Below are 24,461 nucleotides of genomic sequence, written 5' to 3' on the forward strand. Positions count from 1 at the left end.
TAACATCAAAAATTAAATCGTCTATCGACTTAAGCGTGTGAATTTATTGTCCCAACAAATAACAGGACTATGTTTTAAGACCGACAGACACACAGAATTATCCGAGGGGGAAACCGCTGAGGGCATTGTGGTGTACAGATTTGCGGCATTACCGGGCATTACTAGGGCATTTTTGGGGCATTACGTCTTGCTGAGGCATTATAAAGATAAAATAAGATAAAATAAGATACAATAAGATAAAACAAAATAAATAAGATAAAAGAAGATAATAAGATAAAGTAATGCCCACTGGGCATTAGTGGGCATTGGTGTACAAGATTTTGGTCAGCGGTTTCCCCCTCGGAATTATCATTCAACTGCAAAGACTGTCACCGAAAATTAACATATCCGTATTTGATTACATTCTCATCGGTCCTGTTTCACTTATTCGTTTTTAATTTGATTATATTTATTTAGAAAACGTCTAGTTTAAAAATAAGTGAGAGACGTTATTGCAAAAGTATCACTTTGCGTCTATTGTCCGTTTATTAACAGGACTAAGAGAAAGAAAAGAGAGTTAAATTAAAGATTAAAGAATTCTTTTAAATCACGTTGTTTATCAAATTTCTGTTACGTGGTTTATGACTTTCACGTAATTCCCTTTTACCTTTTTCACGTAATTGACTCCAGTATGTGTGTTATGTCGACATTATATAAATATCAGTTCTTTCCATTACTATCTCGTTGTCATTGTTGTTATTAATTTGGTAACATTATTTATTTTCATTAAAACGAACAATACTGTTAATGCTGTGCCACTAAGTATCGTTTTTCGCTATTAACAATGCACGCATTAAAATCGCCAATCTTCGGCGTATCGCGGCGAAATGGGTAGAACGCACGTCGCACTTTAGAATGCTGTCATGTAATATAAATCCGCAAATACGCGTGACACGCGATATGTAACAAAGTGGGCACGAGTGAATTATAGTAAATCACTCGCCGGGTCGTCTCATTAAACGTAATATCATTATCGAGGCGCTGAATTACGCGGGAAAACATCGCGGCAAAAGTAGACGCTGCGCATTGGGTAATGTTACACTTTTCGTAAATTATACGCGATCTGTCTCCCGACGTTCACGGCTTACGGTACAAACGCGTAATATAATACAATGCTAAACCGCACGGCGGATTGTTACATATCGGAGTGACACACGAGATACAAACGTGTACTTAAGTTTCAATAATATATTATACAATGTAAAGAAGACACGCGTGGTAACACATTCCCTTTTTCTACAGCAATGACCTGTTTTCAGGGTGTCCAGCAAACTCAATGAAAAAAAATTCCCTGACTTTTTCAGGTTTTTCAGGAGCCGGTATTAAATTTTTCCCCGACCGTTTGGTGTAACTTTTTTCAAGATGCATAATTTGCGTACATCTCTATGGTAAATCAAGCGAATGTTAAATGACGAAGTCCTTGAAGTATTTTTCTCGGGAAACCAAAGTCCGGAATTTAAAAAGGTAAAAATTTAAATTAAAGCAATTATACCATCTATGAAAGGAGAGTTTGCTTATTGTCACCAGTAATGATTAAAAATTGAAACGGGAAACTTATAGTCAACCCAACTGGCTAGTTATTTAATCAGTTTATTACACAACGTTTCGACCCTATTCTTTTGGGTACTTTTCGAGTGATACTAACAATCAGTTGAACCCATTGAAATGAAATAACACGACGATGAAAATATAAATTACCGACCACGCTTATAAATTAATTGATGTTTAGCAAAACAGAAAATTAGTGTACTGAGAGCCAAAGAAAAGTTTACTTTCTAAAAACTTTAAATTATTCAGAAAAAAATGTGAAACAAATTAATAAATCGTAAAATTTCCTCACTTGTCACTGACAATTCCCGGTTTTCCAGATTTGCCTGACCACTAGACACCCTGGTTTTGTAATCGCATAACTTTGATACTTAAATTAATTTTTTTATAACTCAAAAGCAACAAATGCCACCACGGATAAAACGAGGAGTAAAGCGTTTGTGAGAATTAACTGTTGTTACTTGAATGATGTTATCAGTTAATGCGATCATTTGCATGTATTGCTTCAATCTCTTGCTTGGCTTGTAATAATTTTTCGTAATATATCGCTCGCTTGCTATAACAATAATGTAATTAAAAAACGCAATTTTCCAGAAAATAAGTTTGTCTTTAATCATTAAAGTTCGTAATATCACTTTCGAACGCGATTTTGACGTACATAATAACTGATTCTAGAGGAACAAAAGCATCTAGCTTCGTGTTAGCTTTCCATTGAATTTTCGCCGTTCTTTCACAGGCGACTAAAAAAATGAGAATTTTTAAGTTGTGTCATTGTTGTAGCAAATGAGCAATTTGAATAGTAGGAGACTTACGCTTGAATATTATACGTGATAAAAATAAACATATCATTGAAACTCTCACGCGTGCTTTAAAATCTAACACTTTAATAATGTATCAGGATGTAGACCGAAAAGAGAAAAGTTGCATAAGAATTGTTTAACAGACATTACGTGAATGTGTGTAAGACGATTCATGGTTTTTCCATCAGATCAATTTCACAACATATACTCTGTAATTATTACCGCAAAAGCTAAAGCGAGAAACACAAATCTGTGGAAATTATGCGCATTTCGAGACACGCACCGCGAGCTGCATCATTTGCTGAACACGGTCTCACGACAAGAAATATAAGTAGGAGAGTATATCTCACTCTATGGGAACACGAAAGGGCTAACCCTCAAGTCTATAAAACACTTTATTTGCGCGAAGACGGGAAAAGGAATCTGACACAGTTTGCATATATTACAATGATGAATTCGCATTCATCATGCCAGCGAAATACTCGACAGTGAGGACTAAAAAGTTCAGCTGGGAGAAGGGGGGGACTGTTCTCGTCACATATTTATATACTTCATGTATTTTATAATACATTTATATATTTTATAAATAGGCATTTAGGAATTGTATATATGGAAATGCTATTCAATGTTCGCGCGTCTTCGGCTTTCGTACCCTAGCGCGAGATTCAGGGCTAACCGAGGAAACAGACCTAATTTTTTACTTGCAGCCCTTTATTACGTCTAGCTCGTATTAACAGAATAATAACCGCGAGCAAAAGCTAAATATAACAACGAGGATGATCCAAAAACAGGATCGGGACGTCAGAGACTGTTAAAATACCGCGTTAAACATTTACCGCTTGATTTCTGAGCCTGGCTCGTACCTTGCCTGTCTCGAATTATTTTCTCAACATGTTTGCCGAAGTTTAGCAACAGTTTGGCATAAGCTTATATCATTCGGGTTTAATACCTTCGCATGCCTCCGTGGTCGAATTGGTGAGACGCCCGCCTAGAGAGTAGGGAAGTCCAGGTTCAAACCCCCAGTATGCCATGAATATGCCATAATTTGTTGCGATTTTGTTGCTCTATGTTAGCATGAATGATTTTTGGAAATATCACTTTATTTAGATTATAGCTCTATCTACCAAGTATTGCAATGTTGGTATTTTCTAAACTACGTTATATTTCCAAAATCTATTGACGCTATCTTATAGCAACAAAATAGCAATAAATTCTGGTGTAGTCGTTTTTTCGATAGGGGCACCCTTAGTCGGTTTTTCAGTATGGGGGGTCCAACTTTATGCTTATAAGCTGATCATTTCCTGCTAAATGGTTGGGGCAACAAAATCCGGACTAAGGCAACAAATTAGCACATAATAGCACTACATTTTGTAAATCTTTTACTGCAATTTGCAATGGTGGGGGGTCCAGCTTTATAGGGATTTCAAACCCTGGCTGAGGTAATATTTTTCGCAATATGGGATGTTCAACGTGCCACGTTGTCCCACCATTACACGATTTTCGGGGTCAATTTTAAGAGAAAGTTCGTCCCATGTATGGATGCTATACAGATCGTTTTACTGGCTACGAAATATTTCAAGAGATATTTCAGACAATTCTCTCAAATACAACAATTGACTGTAAACGAGCCTTAGTGCGCACACAGCGCGCGCTAGTGGAAGCCACCGGATTCGCTATTAATTAACTCGATCGCGTGTCGACGTAAGTAGCGAACACCGAAAACTCCCGCAACGGGCAATATTATTCGCGAGCGTATCGGCTCCGATCCTTAGTCGCAGACCCGGAGCGCGCGCTGCTAAAGAGAAACCGATACTTCCTCGAGCCGGTGGACGAAAAGAGAGAGAAGCAAGTGTCTTTGGGACTTACCCGAACCGCACCGCTGTGAAGTCGACGAGCGATCCTCTCCGCGGCGAGCCTTCGGGGGTGACGATTACAGGCGCAGGGGTGGGGGGGCAAAGTCAGCTCTGCACGCGCCCCCCCCGACGTCACTCGGGAGCCACCGTTCACGACACGTTCCTCGTGTACCGAGCGACGAACACACACACACACGGCCGCCGGACTCGCTATTATATCGTTATTCCGGGTCGCCTCGTGACTCCGATAGCTCTCTCTCTCTCTCTCTTTCTCTCTCTTTCTTTTCCCTCTTCTCCCCTTCGTACAAACGCACTGTATACGTAGCGAAGCACTTGATCACCACGAGGAATCCGACGGTGCCGCGGGGCCCAGCATCACAACTCGGCGCGATCCCCGCCGCTCTTTTTCCTCAAACAACCCTGTCGCTCGTCGCTCGCGCCGGTGTTACGGCGGTCCGACACGCACGCGCGCCGTACGCGTGAGCGCGTGCACATACACAACCCCCGGGTCCGCACCGCTCTATCTCGTCTCACTCGCGCTCACGGGACAGTCGTAAGCCGCGCAGAATCATCGCGAACGTGCGCGCTCGCGCGCGCCCGTTCGATTCCTCTCGGCCGCGTAACACGCGCTCCGCGCTCGTCCCTTCACACGCGCCGCGGGGGGCGGGTTTCCTCGGCGGACGGGCGATCGCTGATCTCCGGGTGATCCGCGGCCAGGTGCGCGCCGGCGGAGGCGACGTTCCGTCGCGGGAACAGATGTCGCCGCGTTGACATCTAGAAAAGCGCTCGAAAGCGCGATCGATTAGAGCGCGTCCGTCTTTCGGCGCGGATCGCGAAGCGGCGTCGCTCGCTCGCTTGCTGGCTGGCTGGCTGACCAGCCAGCATGCGTGCGTGTCGCAAAACCACGGGGAGCCAGTATGGCGCCGGGCTTCATTCGTACTCTCCCTCTTTCTCTCTCTCGCGCGCGCGCGCTCTCTCCCTCTCTCTCCCTCCGAGGGAGCTTTCTCTCCTTTCTCTCGCTCGCTCGCTCGTTCATTGCATTCGCCCATTCACCTCTCTCTCCCTCTCACCCGCTGATTCATTCTGTCTCCTTTCTACCACTTGTTCGCTCGTTCCTTCCCTTTCTCCTATTCTCTCTCTCTCTCTCTCTCTCTCTGTCTGTATTTTCCATCACTAAAGCCTAATCTACAATGCCTCAGTGGTCGAATTGGTGATACGCCCGCCTAGAGTGTGGGAGGTCCAGGTTCAAACCCTGGCTGAGGTGATATTTTTTCGCAATAAATTGTCTCTTAAAAGTGCCAGTTGTGTCAGTTATTAATTTTCCTACACTGCTAATCTACAATGTGCTCTTTGCGTCTAGAAACATTCTATTTTGTGGTCAATAAATACGTTTGCGTGAGTGAATGAATTGTATATTATACACTCGTATACATTGTCGACAGATTTTTTCAGCGTTTCGATATGTTTATATAAAATAGCAGATTGTAGATTAGGTTTCGCGCACGTATATCTGGATATCGCGCTTGCCATCTACTCCTGTTCGCCCGGTTCCTACACTCGTGCTCGACTCCGCGGATTCGAGTCGGCGAGTACGAAAGTCGCGCGCGTTTTTCGCGAAACTGAAATGGTTCCGGAAGTCGCGCTCACGCGGTTGCCGACACCGAACTTGACCGAAGTGCGTGAATATCGCCGCGAACAACGTAACGCGACCGCGGAGAATCCGCGGCGAAACGTTTTCGACTTGGAGCGGCAGACCGAGTGAAGTTGGCGACCGATTGGCCGCGCGAATCGTTCGGAAGAGGGCGCTTTGGAAATCGGCCGCTGACGAGCGGCGATTACTCGAATTACTAGCGCGCAAATTTTGAGATACATTCACTATCGCCGCGTGCGGCACGCAACGGCCTAGAAAGCCTAGCGTTTACCGAGCATGCAACGTCGCGCCAGACCCGAAACGATCCTCGAATGAAATTAGAATGAAATTAAGAATTAACAGGCCGCTCTTCTCGGTCGTGTCTAAAAATATCGCCCGTCGAGAGGAACGTGTCCGTCGCACGGACGGGAATTCGGGATCGTCTCGCTCGCGATACTTTTCGAGAAGAATAAAAATCCCCTCCCGCCCGGTCTCTTCTCTCGCAAGAGGAAAAAGAAGCTAATGAAAAGAAGAATCGCGTGCGTTATCGCGCGACGAACACGCGCGTCGCGCCTCCTTCGGGTTTCGACTTTAGCGCGCGCGTTCTCTGTCCCAGAAGGAGAACGGCGGAGAGGGGCGGGAAGAGGGGGAGGGGGAAGGGTCGCGGGGCACTCGCGCGCGAGTGCTCGAGCTACGGGGCGAGGGCGACACGGGCCGAGCGAGGCGCATCCGTTGCGGCGCGCCGTCGGCACGCACCGGCCTCGGCGTGCGTATCCTACACAGACGTTTCCTCGGCGCTAAAATGGCGATCGAAGTGACAGCTCTCGCTGCCGTCGCCTCTCCTCCTACACCTTCTCCTCCTTCTCCTCCACCTCCGCCGCCGCCGCCGCCGCCGCCGCCTCGCGTCGCCGGCGAAGCTCGGCTCGGCGAGACTTGGCGCGCGCTGCACGACCGGTAGGCGCGTCCTTCTCCCTTTCCCTTCCGATAACAACCGGAGCGGGTGCTGCTTTTTGCTCCACGGAGAACGCTCTATTCTCCCCTTTTCTCGGCTCGCAATCGCATTACGTTCTCTTTATCTCTCCCATTCACACACATTCTCTCTCTCTCTCTCTCTATCTTTCGCTCTGTCCCATTCGTTCTCCATCCACTTCGCTCTCTCACGCGGCGCGAAAGAGGAACGAGGGAGGCTGTTTACTCCTTTCTTCGGGGCTGGGCTTTTACCGAGCGCGCGACGGCGACGCACCGCCTCGACGACGGCAGCACGACGGTGACGACGAACACGGAGATGACGGCAAAGACGGCAACGACGACGACGACGACGACGACCGCGACTACGACTACGATGACGATGACGACGGCGGCGGCAGCGGTATTCAATGGCGGTTCTCTCTCTTTCTCTCTCCTCGGTCCCGGACGACGCCTAACACCACCACCTCCACCACCACCACCACCACCACGATGCCACCTACTCGATAGCAGTGCTTGCCCGGACTCACGGGACTCGACTGGGCTTCGCCAGGCCGCGATACGCCCCTCACCCCCGCCGCTTCCCCGTCGCACTTGCGCCGACCGGCTATCACTCGAGCCTACCTACCCCCGTCTCGCCCTGTCCCCAGATTACTAGCCGTCCCGCGCGCCTCGACCCACCCCCAGCGCAGTTGTACTAACCGTGCGACAAGCCGTGAACCCCCGCGGAGCTCCCACGCCCGCGGGACGACGGCCAATCGCGCGACTCGCCCCCGCCAGGAACGTGCCGCGCCAAGGGCCCAGGGGGCTTGCGCGCGACCCGTTCTCACACGAGCCCCAAGGCCGGCGATAAGCGGGACGGCTGGTACCAATTGCAGAGGACGAGCGATCCGGGAGATAATCCGGGGTGCATATTGCACGCGCTTTTCTTTTACTCGCCGGCACGGTTATTCGTCGATCGTATTCGTTTTCTTCTATGAACGTCAAATTAATGTAATCACTTTTTACGTCTTGTTGAAGAAAGTGTTTCTTTAAACGCTTTTGCCTTGTTTGCATAATATAGTGGAGTTATATAATACAATATTGCGTGAATATACATTTATTATGGAAAATCTCAGGGACGAGCTTTCGTTTTCTTTGATATTCCTCGGTTTCTACGAATGTACGTGCGCAGTGTATCTCACGAGTACAATTGGTGCTCGGTGTTAATTTTTCTTCGACAAAAGTGTCGAGCAGCTTCGTTTCTCGCGACATGCAATCTTTAGCATATTTTTATAACCGAGACAAAATTAAAATTCTATTAACGTAAAGCGCTTGTCTACACGGAGAGGATTTTCTCTTAAAAACAAATAATAATAAAACGTCAATCTGTGCACAAAAGCCACATAATTTGTATATTACACAAATGTTTTCACGAATTGACAGTTCTAGGAGCAAGAGGTATGTAACCAAAAGTGCAGAATTACTCCAGCATTCCCTTACCCCTGGTCCACAATCTTGCTTTAAGTAAGCTGTAAGCTTCAAGCCGTAAGAAATTAACCAATCATAAGTGAGAGCGAGGGAAATAAATGCCTGTGATTGGATAATTTCTTACGGATATTCGACTGCTAATTGCTGACCCCAAAATGGGTTGCCAACTGTCTTTTTTTTCCCAGAGTAGAACGTGGTGGAATTGAATAGTCCGTCTCAATTTATGAGAGTCGAAGATGCAAAATACAAAAATCTAGTCCATGATCTGACGGTATGAAATGAAAATAGGCGAGGAGTATTTAGTCGTGAGTAGTCCGAGTGAGTCAAAAGGTATCTGGTCATTCTAGGCTGCGTTCAGAAACGTCACCCAAGCGCCCCAGCGTGTCACTTTATCCTTGTTGTTCACCGTATGTTAAACAAGGATAAAATAATACACTGAGGCACTCGGGTGACGTTTCTGAACGCAGCCCTACTGTGGAATATTAACATGGAATTAATATAGAATTTTTTTCTCTTAAAATTTATCCTGAAAATCATGTAATTGTGGAACAGCACGGCATCTCGAAGAACTGTATGAAAATTTATTGAAACTTTACCATACGTTTTACTAGTAAAATGTACACTAAGTATAATCTAGTAAAATGTATGTTGAAAATTTGCAAACTCATAAAATTGTTTGAAACGCCGCGTTGTTCCACGATTACACGATTTTCAGGGTAAATTTTAAGAGAAAATTCTCTCTGTGTAGACAAGCATATTACGTTAATAGAATTTTTATTGTCTTAGTTAAAAAGATTCTAAAAATTGCAAGTCGCGAGAAACGAAGCTTCTCGATATTTTTGTTGAAGAAAAATGAACAGTCTGAAATTTAACAATAAGCATTGAAAGTGTGGTGGCACCAATTGCACTTGTATGAGAGTTTTTGAAATCTTACCATACATTTACTAGTAAAATGGTAAAATTTCAAAAACTCGCATAAAATTATTCGAAACGCCGTGTTGTTCCACGATTACACGACTTTCAGGGTAAATTTTAAGAGAAAATTCTCTCCGTGTACTTGCATCAAAGCTTAGCCCGGTGCAAAAAGAGCATCTTCCGAGTTATTTCCCAGCAGCTGTATGAAATTCCGAGGATTCCCGTCCGGAAATCCCCGTTCTCGAATTCATCATTGAACGTCGGTTCGGGAGTAGCGGGACACCCGGTATAAACTCTCGGCGATAAATGACTGCACGCGCGAGACGACACGCGTTAAGTCGCAATGACGAGAACGTGAATGAAGCGGTAGGAGGACGGGGAGGGCGCGTACGCAAATGCAAATGCGCGTATCGCCCGACGTTCGACCTCTCGCGCGAGCGAGGTACGCGAAGGGGGCAGACGGGAAACGGAGGGCAGGAGATAATTCGCGGGAAGGGAATCGCGTTGATCGTTTCGCGAAGGTATTCCCTTACGCGGGGTCGGTCGCGCGCGAATTTTTTCGCGTCCCTTTGAAGTCAGCCGCTCAAACTCGAGAGTTACTAACCGAGCCGCGAATGTCGGCCGCAAAACAGGCTCCACCTTACGTCGACGACTTCGCACCTCGGGCAGGCCGTGCCGCCTTTTGAGCGATTAAACGTGGGAGAGAACTTACATTCGCTAAAGTCAAACACCGTTGAACCTAATTTTCGCGTCTTTCAGATCCCTAGACACTTCCTAGACACGATGACAGTTGGATGTGAAAATACTTATGTGCGCAAGATACATTGAAACGCGCTTCCTGTATTCTTCCGTGGGATACCTTGCGTATAACAGAATAAATCGTTTTTCAAGCTGCAATTAAGAAAGTTTCTTTCGGTGCAATTGATTTTTACACGACGTCAAATTTACACGCAAGTTACAATCTTTCGTGCTTCGAAGAAATCTTTCATGTGTTGCTTATTTTATTTAAATTTATGCCAAGTCGTTCGCTACATCTAACATGTAATACATTTCAATGAAATTGATAAATCTACATATATTCGTCCCCCGATTTACACCAAGTATTCGTCCCACGTGTTTTATTCCCCCCAATTAAGAATCCAACGTGTATTATAGCGATAGTCCCATAAAATTCTTCAAAATGCCATGTCGTCCCACGATTTAATACAATTTAATAAAAAATTCATTGCGTAACAGTTGCGAAAAGAGATTTGTTATTGAATTTGGATTTGAAAACCTGCTATCTCATATTAGAAACCTATCTCATAATCGGCATTTTAATAAATACACGGAGATAATTTTCTTTTAAATTTTACCATAAAAATTATGTAATCGTGGGACGACATGGCGTTTTGAACAATTTTATTTTAGAAAACCTTAAAATTTTACTTTAGAAAAATAAGAAATATGAAAAGTGAATTTGGATACTTTAAACTTTTATTTAAGGTAAACTTAAAACTTACTTTATGAGAAAACTTTAAGTTTAACTTAATTGTGAAAATTATGTGATATAACTTATAATACCGCATGCGGTTTTCTTCTTACGAGAAAGTGGTATACCGCGCGGCCGTCTAGCGGAAACTTCGACAGGCTTCGCTATCTGAAAATTACTTTAAGTATCCAAAATTGCTCTAAAATTTCTAAAGTAAACTTTTAACTTCTTTAAGTAAACTCTTAGATTTGAGAGATTACTTTGAAAAACTTTAATTTCATTTAACGTAAATTTTCCCAAGGGAAAATTTCAAAACACTTTCATAAAGTTCTTACAAAATGCCAAGTTGTTCCACGATTACATAATTTTCAGGATAAATTTTAAGAGAGAACTCTCTCCGTGTACCATAGAACAATATGTTTTCTGATCGCGTAAAACTGAAATCGCGTGTAAAAAGTGTCGGGTAAATAAATGTATTCGAAAAAATGCAAAGCCTAGAACTTGCGCTGGTGACAAACGAGAGCCGGAACGGAGCGACAGGGAGCGAAACGAGCGGGTATGTGACTTGAAAGTTACATCGGACAGTAGAGAGTTAAAAATGATCGGCGCTAACTGATCGGTTAAAGTCAATTAGCGCTAGCCCTTGTTTGATCAGAACTTCATTTAGTAGGCAGCCTCGCAGCTGGCCTATCACCCGCACGGCGCTTAAAACAACGCAAGTATCGGATTATGTTCGTTAGGCGCCGAGCCGATGGCAGTGTCACTTTCGTTATTTATGCGCGCGTAGCGCAGCGTATGCCGGCGTTAGATTTAATTTAATTTCCGCTGTTGATCTCGGAACGTTCGGGCGTGCCACGTCGTGCAAAATACCAGGGCGGCCAGCCCGTAATTGAATCCGTAACGGCGAGCAAATCAGCACAGCGGTCATTACGTTACACGAGTCGCACATTCGGCGAGGCGATCGACATTCGTTAGCCAATCGTTCGCTTAATTGCCGGGGGCAGGCACGATAGGCCCCGGTCAAGCCGCAGCTTTGTGTTTAAAACGTATTTAAATAAACACGGGTCGGGCCCGGACTGCTCGGTGGACGAGCTCATCGACCGTCGTATCAAGCTCCCATTATGAGGAGATAAGAGGGAAAATGACGTTATCAGTTCCTTGTTATTCTTAAATTGATCTGAGAACATGTTCTCACATCCATCGTTTTTGCAGAAATGATGGAGACTTTTTGGATTGCGTCGCGCCCACACGAAGAGAATTTTCTCTTAAAATTTATCCTGACAAACACGGCATTTTGATAAACCTCTCATAAGGTATGGTACTAGTAAAATGTATAATTATTAGTGAAATGTACGGTAACATTTAAAAAGCTCATAAAATTTCTTGAAATGCCGTATTGTCCCACAATTACATAATTTTCAGGATAAATTTTACAAGGAAATTCTCTCCGTGCAGATCGCAAAGATATGCGTTGAAGAGTTGAAGATTTTGAATGAAGAACGCAGCTTTTATGATATATAGAAGTGACAATACGCGCGCTTCGCGCGCGCACTTTGTAGTTGAGCATTGTACATTTTTAAGCATTTGTATACCCACATGCAAATAAGTAATTGTATGCGCAACGTCAATTTAAAATAAAAAGTAATTTATCACTCACTGATACGATTCGCAACAGTAGAGTTGTACATCGTTAACCATGTGTTAAACTGTAAAAATATAAATATGTATATGATTATTATAGAGTAATTATGCAAAAACGAAATTATTGCATTAAATATACTTTATATTTTATATGTTTTTAAATAGGTATTTATTAGAATAATTATATAGAATACTGAAAAAGTCGACCTTTTAAATAGAAACTCACAAAACTTTATACGCATGGTTTTGCCTCTAACACTTATTCGAATTCTCGTTCGAATCATTTGAATAAATAGAATAAAACACAGAATGGATGCTTTATTTTTCACAAGTAGCAAATAACAAAAATGTAATAAGACACTTACCTCACCATTTTTCCGCCGTTGCCCGATGCCTCCTGGGCCTCCTCCTCCTCTTAGATTTCCTTGTTGCACTCACACACACTCACTCGCGAAAATGATCGATCGCGCGAAATTTCGGGCACTCCCGTACGCGATGTGAAATACCGCGAAACGCACGAAATATTATTAACAAGTGACTTTCTGTCGTACAAATTACTCAAACTAACAACTTGCCTTTTTGATTCGGAGGAAGTAGGATAATGGATAAATCATTTTATGTGAGCGAAACCGCCAGCGATAAATAGTTGTTATTAATTGCAATAGTTAATCGAGATTATTTTCGATTACATTTACATAATGTAACGACGCGCGATAAGCGACTTCTCTACTTCCTACCTGTTCGAGTTGCGAAGAACGACAGAGCGAATTATAGCGCGAACGCCAAAGCCGCACAAATTTCTTTCTCTTTTCCCAAAAATGGAACAGATTACACGAAATCGACAGATAATTAAAAGCGCGGTGCATAAATGAGATGTAATCGCGACAAAGTACCATGGTTTACGTTAATATTTTAGATGAGTTAGTCTCGTGAATTCTAGGTTTATAAAAGCCGCCGCTTCAACGTGCAAGTAATTTTTCATTACAAGTTATAGTTGTTAGTCGTTGAACGTTACTTGTTAATAATAAACGTGTACAAATCAAGCGTTTTATCCCCACGTTTATCGCGATCGCGTTTTGGAAATCGATAACGCGAAAGTAATACGACGCACGGAGCGACTCTCGCCACTGCTTGCCGGCTCGACGTTCGGCGAGCGAGTGATAACGCAACGACCTTCGGGGGCTTCGGGTACACGATGGCACGCAAAAACATCGTACGTCACCGCACCGAGTGAAAAACAACAAAAAAACGTTGAGAATTCGTTGGCCCGCTTAATCGTCGTACGATACCGCGACGAGTGAAAAACAACAAAAAAAAACGTTGAGAATTCGTTGGCCTGCCTACGCAATGGAAAATTCCGTACTTAATATTTTATTGTACATTACTTTGTTCCGTGACTGTTGCTACGTTTTGTGTATCATTCTGCGGACTTATTGGTATTGATTCAATTAACGATTAATTCTGTTCAATCGAGAAAATGTTTCGAAACAAAAATCGTTGTTACGCGCACTTCTCGGTCTACATCTCCTTTTTTATAGAGGGCTAGCAATTCTTAATTCATTCCTTACTTTTACTAATTCTTGAAAATGTTCCATTATGAATTATAATAATGCATGCGCATGACAATAATCTACTCATAATATAGTGAGAAGCAAGATGTTGCAACATTTTGTAATATTTTTGCATCTTAATCTTTATTCGCAATGGTATCCTTTTCAATCATATTCTTTCACAATAAATCATCAAATCTTGTATGTTCAATATTCTTCCTCACACTATTACATCTTTTTAAATAAATCTCAAAATCTCTTTTATTCATAATCATTTTCTAATAACTATTGGGAACAATCTAATAAATTATTCTATACATATAGCAGTACATATTTGCTTTTGCTTATGAATCAATTCATCATTTACATAACGTATAAGTTGTACAGCAAATTTCACATTTTTTTGTATATTTTCCCTCCACTATAATTTATAACTTAAATGTAATCCATTTATTATTTTTACACTAATTGTAAGACCATAAATTGAAAGTCTAACGAGAATATTTTGTTGTATTTTTGCTGAAGGTTTAGTAGCAAGATCGATGCATCGTGTGTGATAAGAATACAATTTTTCCAAATTACGGATATTACACATAAATGGTTTTTCCTTTGTAATGGAACAGTACGTGTCAATAATATCCTTGTTACAGTACAAATTTTCAAAAATTCTTTAAGTATATTTTTTCGCAAACTGTCAAAATTTAATCTCCCCTCTTTCCACAAGAAATCTTGGAATTCTTACACAGTAAAAAATGTTGTATTAAATTTAACACATTTTACATGTCCCATATGTAAATACCAGTAATATGTAAAAAAGTAACACTTGGACATCATTTGGAAATAAAGATTATGTCAAATTAACACATTTACGATGTTAAATTTAATTAAAATAAAATGATCGCGCGGCAATCGTGTCCGTGTTTGTTCATACACGGCAATCATTTTCTGGCGACAACCAAAAGACAAAAGAAAGCGATATCTCTTTATGATAAATAACATAAAAGAAATATCGATTTAAAAAAGAGATAGAAACCGTTATAGAGGAAGAAGTAACACAATTTTTCTGTTCTTTTTAACATATAAAATGTACCATAAAAAATTCATGCATTTACATATTAATTGTGTTGTTTTAACTTTTAAAAACATCAAAAATATTAACTCAACTCAGAAAGGTCAAAACAACATAATTATAATATGTTACATTATCATAAAGGTATGTTAAAAATTTAATACGAAAATTTCTACACGAGAAAATTTCAACAAAAATTCAAAATGTTTTCTACTGTGTAGATTTTCACAATTTTAAAATGTCTTGAACATTTTTTATCTGATTTTCTTCTTTAACTGATTTCTTTACCTTAACCGAGATAGCACAGTGAATTCGCAAAGCATTCTTCAGGTTTTCTCCTTTCCTGATTTGTAATTTTTCAAGATTCGTAGAAGATTACGGAGAAGAATGATTAAAGTCAACGGCACATATAAATATACTATTTTTCCTACTGGATCGCTTACGAGAGCCAATAAGGGTTTAGCTCTCAGTCACCTGATCTAAAACTCTGAAACATTTAATTTTATTGGTTCTCGTAAGCAATCCAGTAAGTAAAATAGTATCGTGTGCCGCTGGCTTAAGGAAACGATATAATAAACTTCTGAGGAATACTTGAAGGCAATATTTAAAATTCAGCCAAATTCCAGCCTACGGACCTATATCTTCCCCTTGTAAGGCCTGTTTATAGTCAATTTTTACATTTAACTTTGTCTTAAATACATGTTCAAAGAGTATTTAACTAAAATAAAGATTCGTGTGGATGCTATACAGATTCTTTTACTAGCTAAATATTTCACGAGATATTTAAGACGATCTTTAAATATAAGAAGTGACTGTAAGCAAGCCTTAGTGTGCACTCAATTCGCTATTAGTTTCAAAACAGCTGCTTAAGTTCCCGACTGTGAGTGGTCAATTCGCTTACCGCTTAAATTTTAATGTTTAATTTTTATTTCCATCACCTTTATTTGAAAAGCGGAAGAAATCGTCGGGAGAGACGCTCGAGTGGTCTTTAACCTAAGCTTTGTGTCCACGCTGCCAGAAAGTGGTCCGAGATCTCGATCCAAGAAACTACAGCTTTTCTGTGCAAGTTGATTGGCGGCATATTTTACGAATCGAGATCTCGGACCACTTTCTGGCATCGTGGACACAAAGCTTTGGTTAAAGACCACTCGAGCGTCTCGTTCGACGATCTCTTCCGCTTTTCAGCTTTTACGATATACATCGCTTCGACATACACATTGGGCGGGTGGCGGTGGAGATCTGTCGTTCGGTCGGCCACCGCGACAATTAGGTTTTACTCGGCTCGCTATAATAATCCAAACAGCACGCAAAGTGCATCGCGCGCGTCCTCGCGCGCCGCGAATCCCGGCCGCAGCGGCGGCCGGTAACATCAGCGTCACCGCGGACGCGTGACAAATTTTGCAAGACCCGCCCTCCCCCCTCCCTCCCGGGTCTCTCGCCCCCAAGAATTGTTAACGCGTTTCCTGGAAGCGGGGTTACGGGGCGAGCGAAAATTAGCGAGCTGCAAAGCGGCGGCGCTCCGCGCTACAAGCGGATTCCGATCGAGATAATGAAAATTAACGACGTTAAAGCGCCGTCACGCCTGCAATTAATTATCGCCACGATCCGCGCTGCCGATCGGCCCACGCGGTGCCCACCGCCGGGCCCTCTTCCGCGCTATTGCTACAACATAATCGCGATATCAATCCTTCATTAATTCCCAGCAGCCAAAGGACGACGCGCGGAGAGTCCGGGACTCTTCCTCCGCGAGACGCGATTAATTCTGCCGGGGCACTTTATAAGGCTACACACAGGGTGTCCCGCCGTCACCGGATATTAATGACGCGTTGCTCGGGTTAGCGCGCACTGGAGAGTTTTACGCTCGAGAGTCGCCCGCATAGAACGTGGCTGTCGCGGCTCGTTGGCGATCGCTCCCTCCGATTCGCGCTCGTTTCACGTTCCCTCTAAATTTTACACGACGGCAAAATTGTACGCACTCTGTTGGCGAGGCCGTCGCAGCTTCGGCGATAAGAAAGATAGAGACTGGAGTGGACTCTCTCGAGATTACAAACGACAGATTAAATTTCTCGTCTGGATAGAGGGCTATCGCGAAAAAAAAAACATCTCCGCTACCGCCGTATAAAATTACCGAGACACCCCTTGGACGCGCGGAGCCATCGGGTCCTATGAATTATACATCGCGCCGTGACGGGGCACCCTCGTCGTGAAGTTTCTCTCGCGGTGGATCATCACCGGCATACTCGCGCGGGCGGAGAGATAAAGCAGACAAACGGAACTCTTAATAAAACGACGGCGATCTTTTCCATTCGGGCAACGATCCAGACGCGGATCGATCGCCTGCCAAATTTCAGGCGATGCGCATCTCCGCGTGAAAGCGTAAAGAGCCTTTCCTTTCTCGGAGATCCCTCTTCCTATTTCGGCGCTTCTCGCCAGATACATGCCATCTGCAACGTTGAAATAGCATCGTATTTTCCTTGGTTGAGAGGCGCCAGCCCGTGTTGCGAACGTATCAAACTTTTATTTAAAAAAAAGCTGGGAGTGTTAATGAAAATTTTAAAAATTTACAATTCGTTGAGAATGTTTCAATCTTTTCCATCAGAAGGATGTTATTATTTATATGACGGTACGATTAAAATGAAAAAATTTATGGAAATTTCTCTGACGAAATGTATAACTTATGAAAAAATGTATTTCCTGATATTCGAAAAATATAACATTTGAAAAAATAGAACTCAAACTTAAAAAGAATAGAATTATGATCTTATTTAGATTCCAAAATTTGCAGTATTATATTAAATAATCGTTGGAACATTTTACAACAAAAACATCGTAACTCCCATCTCAAAAACGTTACATTTACTTTCAATATTTAAGGATGATTGTATTTTGACCATTTTCGGCAAGAGCGCAGTTCGTCGAAAACATTATTCCGTTCGCAATGTTCGTTGATATCAATAGGGATATTATGGAGTTGAAAGTGCAAACGATAAGCTGGACTTTAAGTACGAAATCCTATTTACAGAGCAAACTTTACAAATTGTACACTTGCTTCGCCTGTGCCTAAGCACCGTGATAAAGTCTTTAATCTCGTTAATAGCCCTAACGAGTATCTCCGAGTTGAAGTTTTAAGTCGTGTCATCTGCCGATTGCAGAGAAACACGTGCTGAGCACGTGTATATGCCGGGCTGTAAAAAAAATTGCTTCTTGGCAGCATGCCGCGCCCGAGGATATTGCTAAGATTCTCAAGTGCGCTCGCTCGTGCGCGCGTGATTTATTCGAAGAAAAAAAAATAGTAATTTAGATATCTATAGGTAAATTGAGTACGTGCGTTTCTTGCGATAACAATGGCGATATGTGTACGCTATATCTTCCTGTTGCATACGTAATTGCAAGTCACAGCTCGTGAATCATGCAATTTGTTAAAATTCCTTGGTATATCTGACACGAGGAGCTTAAAAGTATCCTTCTTGGAAAAATTTTGTTTATAATATTACGATGATTCAATGCCATTCAAATATGTACAGTGATAATAATCTTTTCTTATCACAAAGTAGATAAGAGATCGAAAGAGAAAGAGTATCTCCGCGTGCCATCGAATCTTATTATTTTAGATTCTCATAGCTTGAGCAGAAAGATTAGCGTAACCGTTTACGATTCCGTCGTAAGACTTTAAGTCGGTGTCGAAAGTCAACGCACGAAGAGCTGTCGTAGACGTATGTCGCATCCCTCGTATCCATTGCATCGCGAGGCGACATACTACAATTCTTTGTGCGTTTACTCTCGACACTAACTTACGTCCTAGGCTGATATTACATTTGTCGTACGACCAAATTTTTAAGTGTGTTGATTGGCTGCAAGATAGTAAAATTCTAGAGTATCTCAAAATTTTCTATTCAGCAGCTAATCAACACGCTTGAAAATTTTGTCGTACCACAAATTTCTCAAGTATGTTGACTGGCTGCAGAATAGAAAATTTCTAGAGACTCGACAATTTTTCTATTCTGCAGCCAATTGATATGCTTGAAAAATGTGTCGTACGACAAATGTAATATTAGCCTTACGAATCATAAACAGTTAAAATCTTTCTGCTCAGGCACCCGCAAAAAAGTGCCTCGAGCTCTCCATTACGTAAGAAGAAAGGAGTATCGCAAACAAGTGAAGCATGGTATAAACTCTTTTTATTGTTTTAGAAAATTTTTGAACTTTTGAACGTCAGTCGAGGTGGCAAGGACTTGCAAAATTAAATACTGAGCATCGTTCGGATCTGCTTCGGCGTTTGTCACTGTCGTCATTTTGTATAACCAACTGGCCGCAGCACTCCCTGCTTTTACCCTTGCGCGTATGCTTAATAGTCCAGTGGCGGCTAAAAGGACCTCCTGTATTTTCAGGCGCAACAAATCGATACCTGTAAACGTTTAAACCGTTTTAAACTCCGAGTATAACTCGTAATATTGGCTGCGTTTGGCGGAAAGAGTTACATTGAAACAGTTGTAAAATTCGTAAATTCGATTGGAGTATGCTCTTAGATTCTGCCATAATTAAAAGCCAACCAGAGTCAAGATTTTTACAACAGTTGGAAAGCAACTTTTTCCGCTGAACGCGGCTACTCGTTTGATCTAATGGTGAGAATGAATTCTGATCGCACCTGTGAGATCCTTAGAGGAGACGGCAATCGCATCCTTGGGTATGCAGTCGCTCTGAATAAGATCGCACTTATTGGCGACGTCGATTACTGAACGTCCGTCCAACATTGGTTTTATCGTCTCCTGGACGTGCTGATATTGCGCCTTCATATCAGGATGACTGACATCATATATATGAATTACGACATCCTAGGAAAAAGAATTCTCAGAAAAATTTCATCAAGAAGGACAAAGACGAGAGAAGAGGAAGGGGACGATGTGAATCCAACGTACAGCAATCATAGCGTCTTCTAGAGTCACGATAAATGGTTCGAGCAGAGCTTCCGGTACATCTTGAATGAACCCAATAGTATCCATGTACAAGATTTTCAACCTGTTGGGCAACATGCCCTCGTGCGCGGTTGTATCGAGGGTTGCGAACAATTTGTCTCTAGGCTGCAGGGAGCTGTCGTCCGTGAGCGCTTTTATCAAGGAGGTCTTCCCTGCGTTTGTGTAACCGACTACAGCAACCGAGGGAAAGCCGTGCTTCTTACGCTTGCTCCTGAGAGTCTGTCGATGCTGCTGCAGCTTCTTCAATTCGTTCTTCAATTTCTTCTCCCTGCCGTCGAGCACCAGTTTGGTCTGATCCGTCACGACTATCGCGCCGCTGCGAGTAAGGCAGGTCTCTAACATTTTCTTTCGGACGTACGGTATCTCCGCCAGGGCTACCTGCAACCTTGCCTCCGCGGTCTTCGCGTGCTCGCGAAATATGTGGATGACTATGGAGTAACGATCGTACACCGGTAGACCGAAGATCTTTTCCAGTTCGGAGATTTGGATGAATTTCAGCAGATTAGTGCTGACGAATACGGCAGTGGGGTTCTGGCATCTGCCTAATTCCTTCTTCAGGTCGTTCATCGCGCCGCTGCCCAGCAAGTGCTTTTTCTGTAACGTGAGTAACGGCGCGTATTTCGTCCCGACTACGCACCAGTTGGGCAAGGTGTTTATCAGCGCAACAGCTTCAGCCATTTGCAGTTCCGGCGAGGTGTTTCTTTTCTTGTCTCTGCCCCATTTTATATACGGTTGCAAAATGAATGCCCTGTGCCCGCCAGTCGCAATGCCCAAGTAACGACCGGTGAGCTCGACGTATGTCTTGTCACTTTCCGCAGAATAAGACGCATATTCCTCAGAATCGTGATTCAAACGACAAATAATATTCTGTATTCCTGGGCACTTGCAGACTGCATCTTTATTGCACATTCGTAGCTTCCGCTGCGCGATATGAAGGATCTTGCGTGCGCAATGCATTTTGCTAGAGATATCATCAGCTTCGACACTCGATGTGACGATCGTCAGCTATATAAATTGGAGAAAACGTTTAATAACATCGTAGTTTTGTTACATAACATCATTTGATTTTCTTGATACGTTTTGATGTCTCTGGTGGAAATATTTAGCTGAGATTCATATAAAACTTTCAGTAAAATATTTCCATCAGGAGTTTCTCTTAATTTTAACGATTCATACAAAAACATATGATAAGTAAACTCCAACTAACATTTATGTATCAATTAATATTATCATTTCTCACTCAACAATATAAATGTAATAATCCAAATAGCCAAATCTGTCAGAACAGATTTCAAATGCCCACTACCAGATTTGAAGGTAGGAAGACTGCAGATTGCATACAGGAACTGATACCCAGATAGCCAAATCTGCCAGAACAGATTTTGTCAAATGCCCACTATAAATTTTGCAAGCAAAAAGACCGCAGATTGCATACAGGAACTGATATATTCGACAAGTTGCAAGCAAAAAGACCGCAGATTGCATACAGGAACTGATATATTCGACAAGTTGCCAGGGTGTCAGCAGAAATACAACAAAACCTGCTTACATAACTAGACCCGTTTCTGCCGACAATCTGTTGACAGCGTACGTTTTACAGACTCTGTTGCCAAAAGCCAAATGCGGACACAGATGAATTTGACACTTCTGATGAATCTGCTGCCAATCTGCTAACATTTTGCTGACTGCGAACACGTGTTGTACCATTGGTAACACAATCTGACAGTTCAGATACGACCCGCAGAAGTGCGCAAGAAACAGCTTAAAATTGCGACAGAAGTGCATAATATCTGGTATTGACAAGTACTTACTTACTATTGCAGCAGCCTGCTGTAAGAAGCTACTGTAAAATTTTATACTATTTGCTAAAAGTAGACATGCAGCAGAAATGTGAAAACAATATTGAAGTATCTGCCTGACAGAAAAATAACAGCAAATCGCGTTAAACTCTTCATGCACATTTGCAGCAGAGTTTTGAGTACAGATCCGACTGGCAGAAACGCGAAAAGAACGCGCAAGCATCTGCCGTAATTCTTGTTGAATTCTGCTATATGTATTACTAGCAGTAGGCGCTGCTACAAATCTAGCGCGATTATATTGCACTGCGATTTGCGCAAGCATTTTCCGCATTTCTTGCACTTTTCTGCTGTAAGGATTATAGATCTTAATAGAACTAGGGCGTAAACTTAGATAAATCAAACTCTTCAATTGTCAGGGAAAATTCATATGAAAATTTAATGTTAACACTGTAACGGTTCAAAGTGAACTTGGTCCGATTGACACATACAAAGGTATCGAGATAAATTGTTCGCTGTCCGCTAATAATATCAGCTCAAGCAAACGCACAAACTAACTTGTTAATTAATAATCAATTTCTCTAACAGTCCCTCGTCAGATACTTATATAATTTCCAGACAGTCCCTCGTCTACTTTTACACAACAGTCTCGAAATTCAACCTTCTATTACACTGGCTTATAACGAACTCCCTGTTTTTCCATGCCTTTTACCCGTCATCACCTCGTACTTTTGTTCTCTGTGAGTCGCGCATGTCCTCGCGTCAATACCAATCCTCTAATATCGCTCTAAGTTTCTATTTTAATATTTTCTTGTCCCTAGATTATTTCTGCGCTATCAGCAGATTGCACTTTGCCTCTTACACTGTTGTACATAAATGCATACACATATCTTCAACAATTCTGTTGCACTACGATGAGTGCAAGTTTCTGCCAACAGAAAGACAGTCAAAGTTGGAAATAGAAAACGCATGATCTGCCCGAAAGTTAATGCATGATTTTTCGTACAGTTTTACAGCACAATTGCAATGGAAATGTTACCAGGGGCATAACAGTAGTTCATACATTGTTGAGTAGGAAATTATAATGTTATGTAATTGCTAGTTGGTATTTACTGGGTTACAAGAGAAACAATCAAGAAATCACACTACCATTCAGCGTTTCATTACTCTTTATTATATTATATGTGCAGGTGGATTCGCTTGCGCGAGGTTAAGTTAGCCGTCCTAACCTCGTCGCCGGCAAAGATACCGTCGATCGACGTTCGATACGACTTTTGTGTTAATATAATCTCGCTTGTAAAAGCCACTCGATGCGTACGACGCTGACACATGTGCACAATGAATATACAATGACGTCTAATTATGCGAAACGATCAGACAACGATTAGCGCGAACAGCACTCTCGCGATCAGCTGATTCTACGAACTGCACTCGACACGCACGACGTGCGACGCGTATGAAAGCTACGTACGGCGTTGCGAAGCTGAGGCGTCGGAATGCTCTTTCGCATTCGAGTGAACGAGAGAGGAGAACGAGAGAGAAAGGAGGAAGAGCACTCCGGCGTCAAAGGCTGGTTTATGCAAGGCCGTAACTGTTAAATTATACCGGAATCGGTGAAAATTGTCCATTCACCGTTAAAAGTGAGGAGAATAGTTAACTGTAATTGATTAATTTTTACCGATTCCGACATAATTCAACAGTTACGGCCTTGCATAAATCAGTCTTTAGACTCGCACTGCCGAATGCAGCTAATATAAACCGTTGAGGAAATATAGGCTTGTTTTCTATTGCTGCACTGGTTCACCAGTGCAGCAAGCTAGAATGAAAAAAATATACTTGTCTTACTCCAGTTTATTGTACATAGTTCACCAGTGCAGCAATAGAAAACAAGTCTTATGTAAACTTATGTAATACGCTTCTAAGATTGCAATCATTTTGAAGTTTGTATCGTTAAACGTAAATTCATCTGAAACTTATAAAATTGGTTCTATCTAATCAATTTGCAAAATATTTTACGTAACTATTAGAGCGCTAAGTACACTTTGCGTCTTTTCTATTTATAGACGTAGTTTAAATGCTAAAAAGTGCCCACCGGGAATAATAAAAAAATCGGCAAACGTAAATTTACCTGAAATTTATAAAATTGATTCTGTCTAATCGATTTGCAAAATATTAAATTTTACGTTACTATTACAACGTTAAATATACACTTTGTATCTTTTCTATTTGTAGGCGTAGTTTAAATGCTAAAAAGTGCCCACCGGGAATGATAAAAAAAATAGTTAAACGTAAATTTACCTAAAATTTATAAAATTGATTCTGTCTAATCGATTTGCAAAATATTAAATTTTACGTAACTATTAGAGCATTAAAATACACTTTGCATCCTTTCTATTTATAAGCGTACCCAGAATTCTTAAACGCAAATTTTTCTTGTCTTATGCACGCGAACTTGTATGAGATTTGCCTAAGTTTTGTTCTTTGCAGGAAAGTAATTGCAAAGTAACGATTCGTAACTTTTTGAGTAACTGTAACTGTAACGCGTTACTTTTCAGAATTGATAACTTGTAACTGTAACTAGTTACATTTTTAGCAAAACAACTGTAACTACCCAAGGCAAAATAAAAAGCCAAGATAACGTCAATGCGAGGTCATATTGACCAAAATATGACATAAATGTGGTTAATACGACATCAAATTGACGTCATCTTGACTTTTCAGTTTACTTGGATAGATACTT

The 24,461-nt window shown here is 41.9% G+C and overlaps 1 protein-coding gene and 1 non-coding gene across 8 annotated transcripts; one reads left to right on the forward strand and one right to left on the reverse strand.

The window, feature by feature from the left end:
• Positions 1 to 5,432: 5,432 nt before the first annotated feature.
• Positions 5,433 to 5,504, forward strand: Trnas-aga. Its single transcript has one exon. It is a non-coding gene; the product is annotated as a tRNA-Ser (tRNA).
• A 13,611-nt stretch (positions 5,505 to 19,115) lies between these two features.
• Positions 19,116 to 23,246, reverse strand: LOC105564574 (putative GTP-binding protein 6). Of its 7 annotated transcripts, none has more exons than XM_012017024.1 (4): positions 23,193 to 23,246; positions 19,869 to 20,930; positions 19,598 to 19,784; positions 19,116 to 19,357 (listed from the first exon to the last, which is right to left on the reverse strand). In XM_012017024.1, exons 1-4 carry the CDS (start codon positions 23,229 to 23,231, stop codon positions 19,131 to 19,133), a joined length of 1,515 nt encoding a protein of 504 aa, XP_011872414.1. In that variant the 5' UTR covers positions 23,232 to 23,246; the 3' UTR covers positions 19,116 to 19,130. The 7 variants fall into 7 exon arrangements, with proteins under 7 accessions (XP_011872414.1, XP_011872413.1, XP_011872420.1 ...); XM_012017023.1 differs by lacking the exon at positions 23,193 to 23,246 and adding an exon at positions 22,951 to 23,186; XM_012017030.1 differs by lacking the exon at positions 23,193 to 23,246 and adding an exon at positions 22,910 to 23,034.
• Positions 23,247 to 24,461: the final 1,215 nt, after the last annotated feature.

This window comes from Vollenhovia emeryi, unplaced genomic scaffold (genome assembly GCF_000949405.1).
Source record: "Vollenhovia emeryi isolate VEMERY1.0 unplaced genomic scaffold, V.emery_V1.0 DF939162.1, whole genome shotgun sequence".
NCBI classification, from domain to species: Eukaryota; Metazoa; Arthropoda; class Insecta; order Hymenoptera; family Formicidae; genus Vollenhovia; species Vollenhovia emeryi.

Coding starts and splice junctions, on each gene's coding strand:
- LOC105564574 (XM_012017023.1), bottom strand. CDS start 23,052: ATGTGTCAGCGTCGTACGCATCGAGTGGCTTTTACAAGCGAGATTATA. Junction 20,931..22,950: donor GTATCTTTGCCGGCGACGAG/GTTAGGACGGCT, acceptor CAATTTATATAG/CTGACGATCGTCACATCGAG. Junction 19,358..19,597: donor CTCCTCTAAGGATCTCACAG/GTGCGATCAGAA, acceptor AAACGTTTACAG/GTATCGATTTGTTGCGCCTG.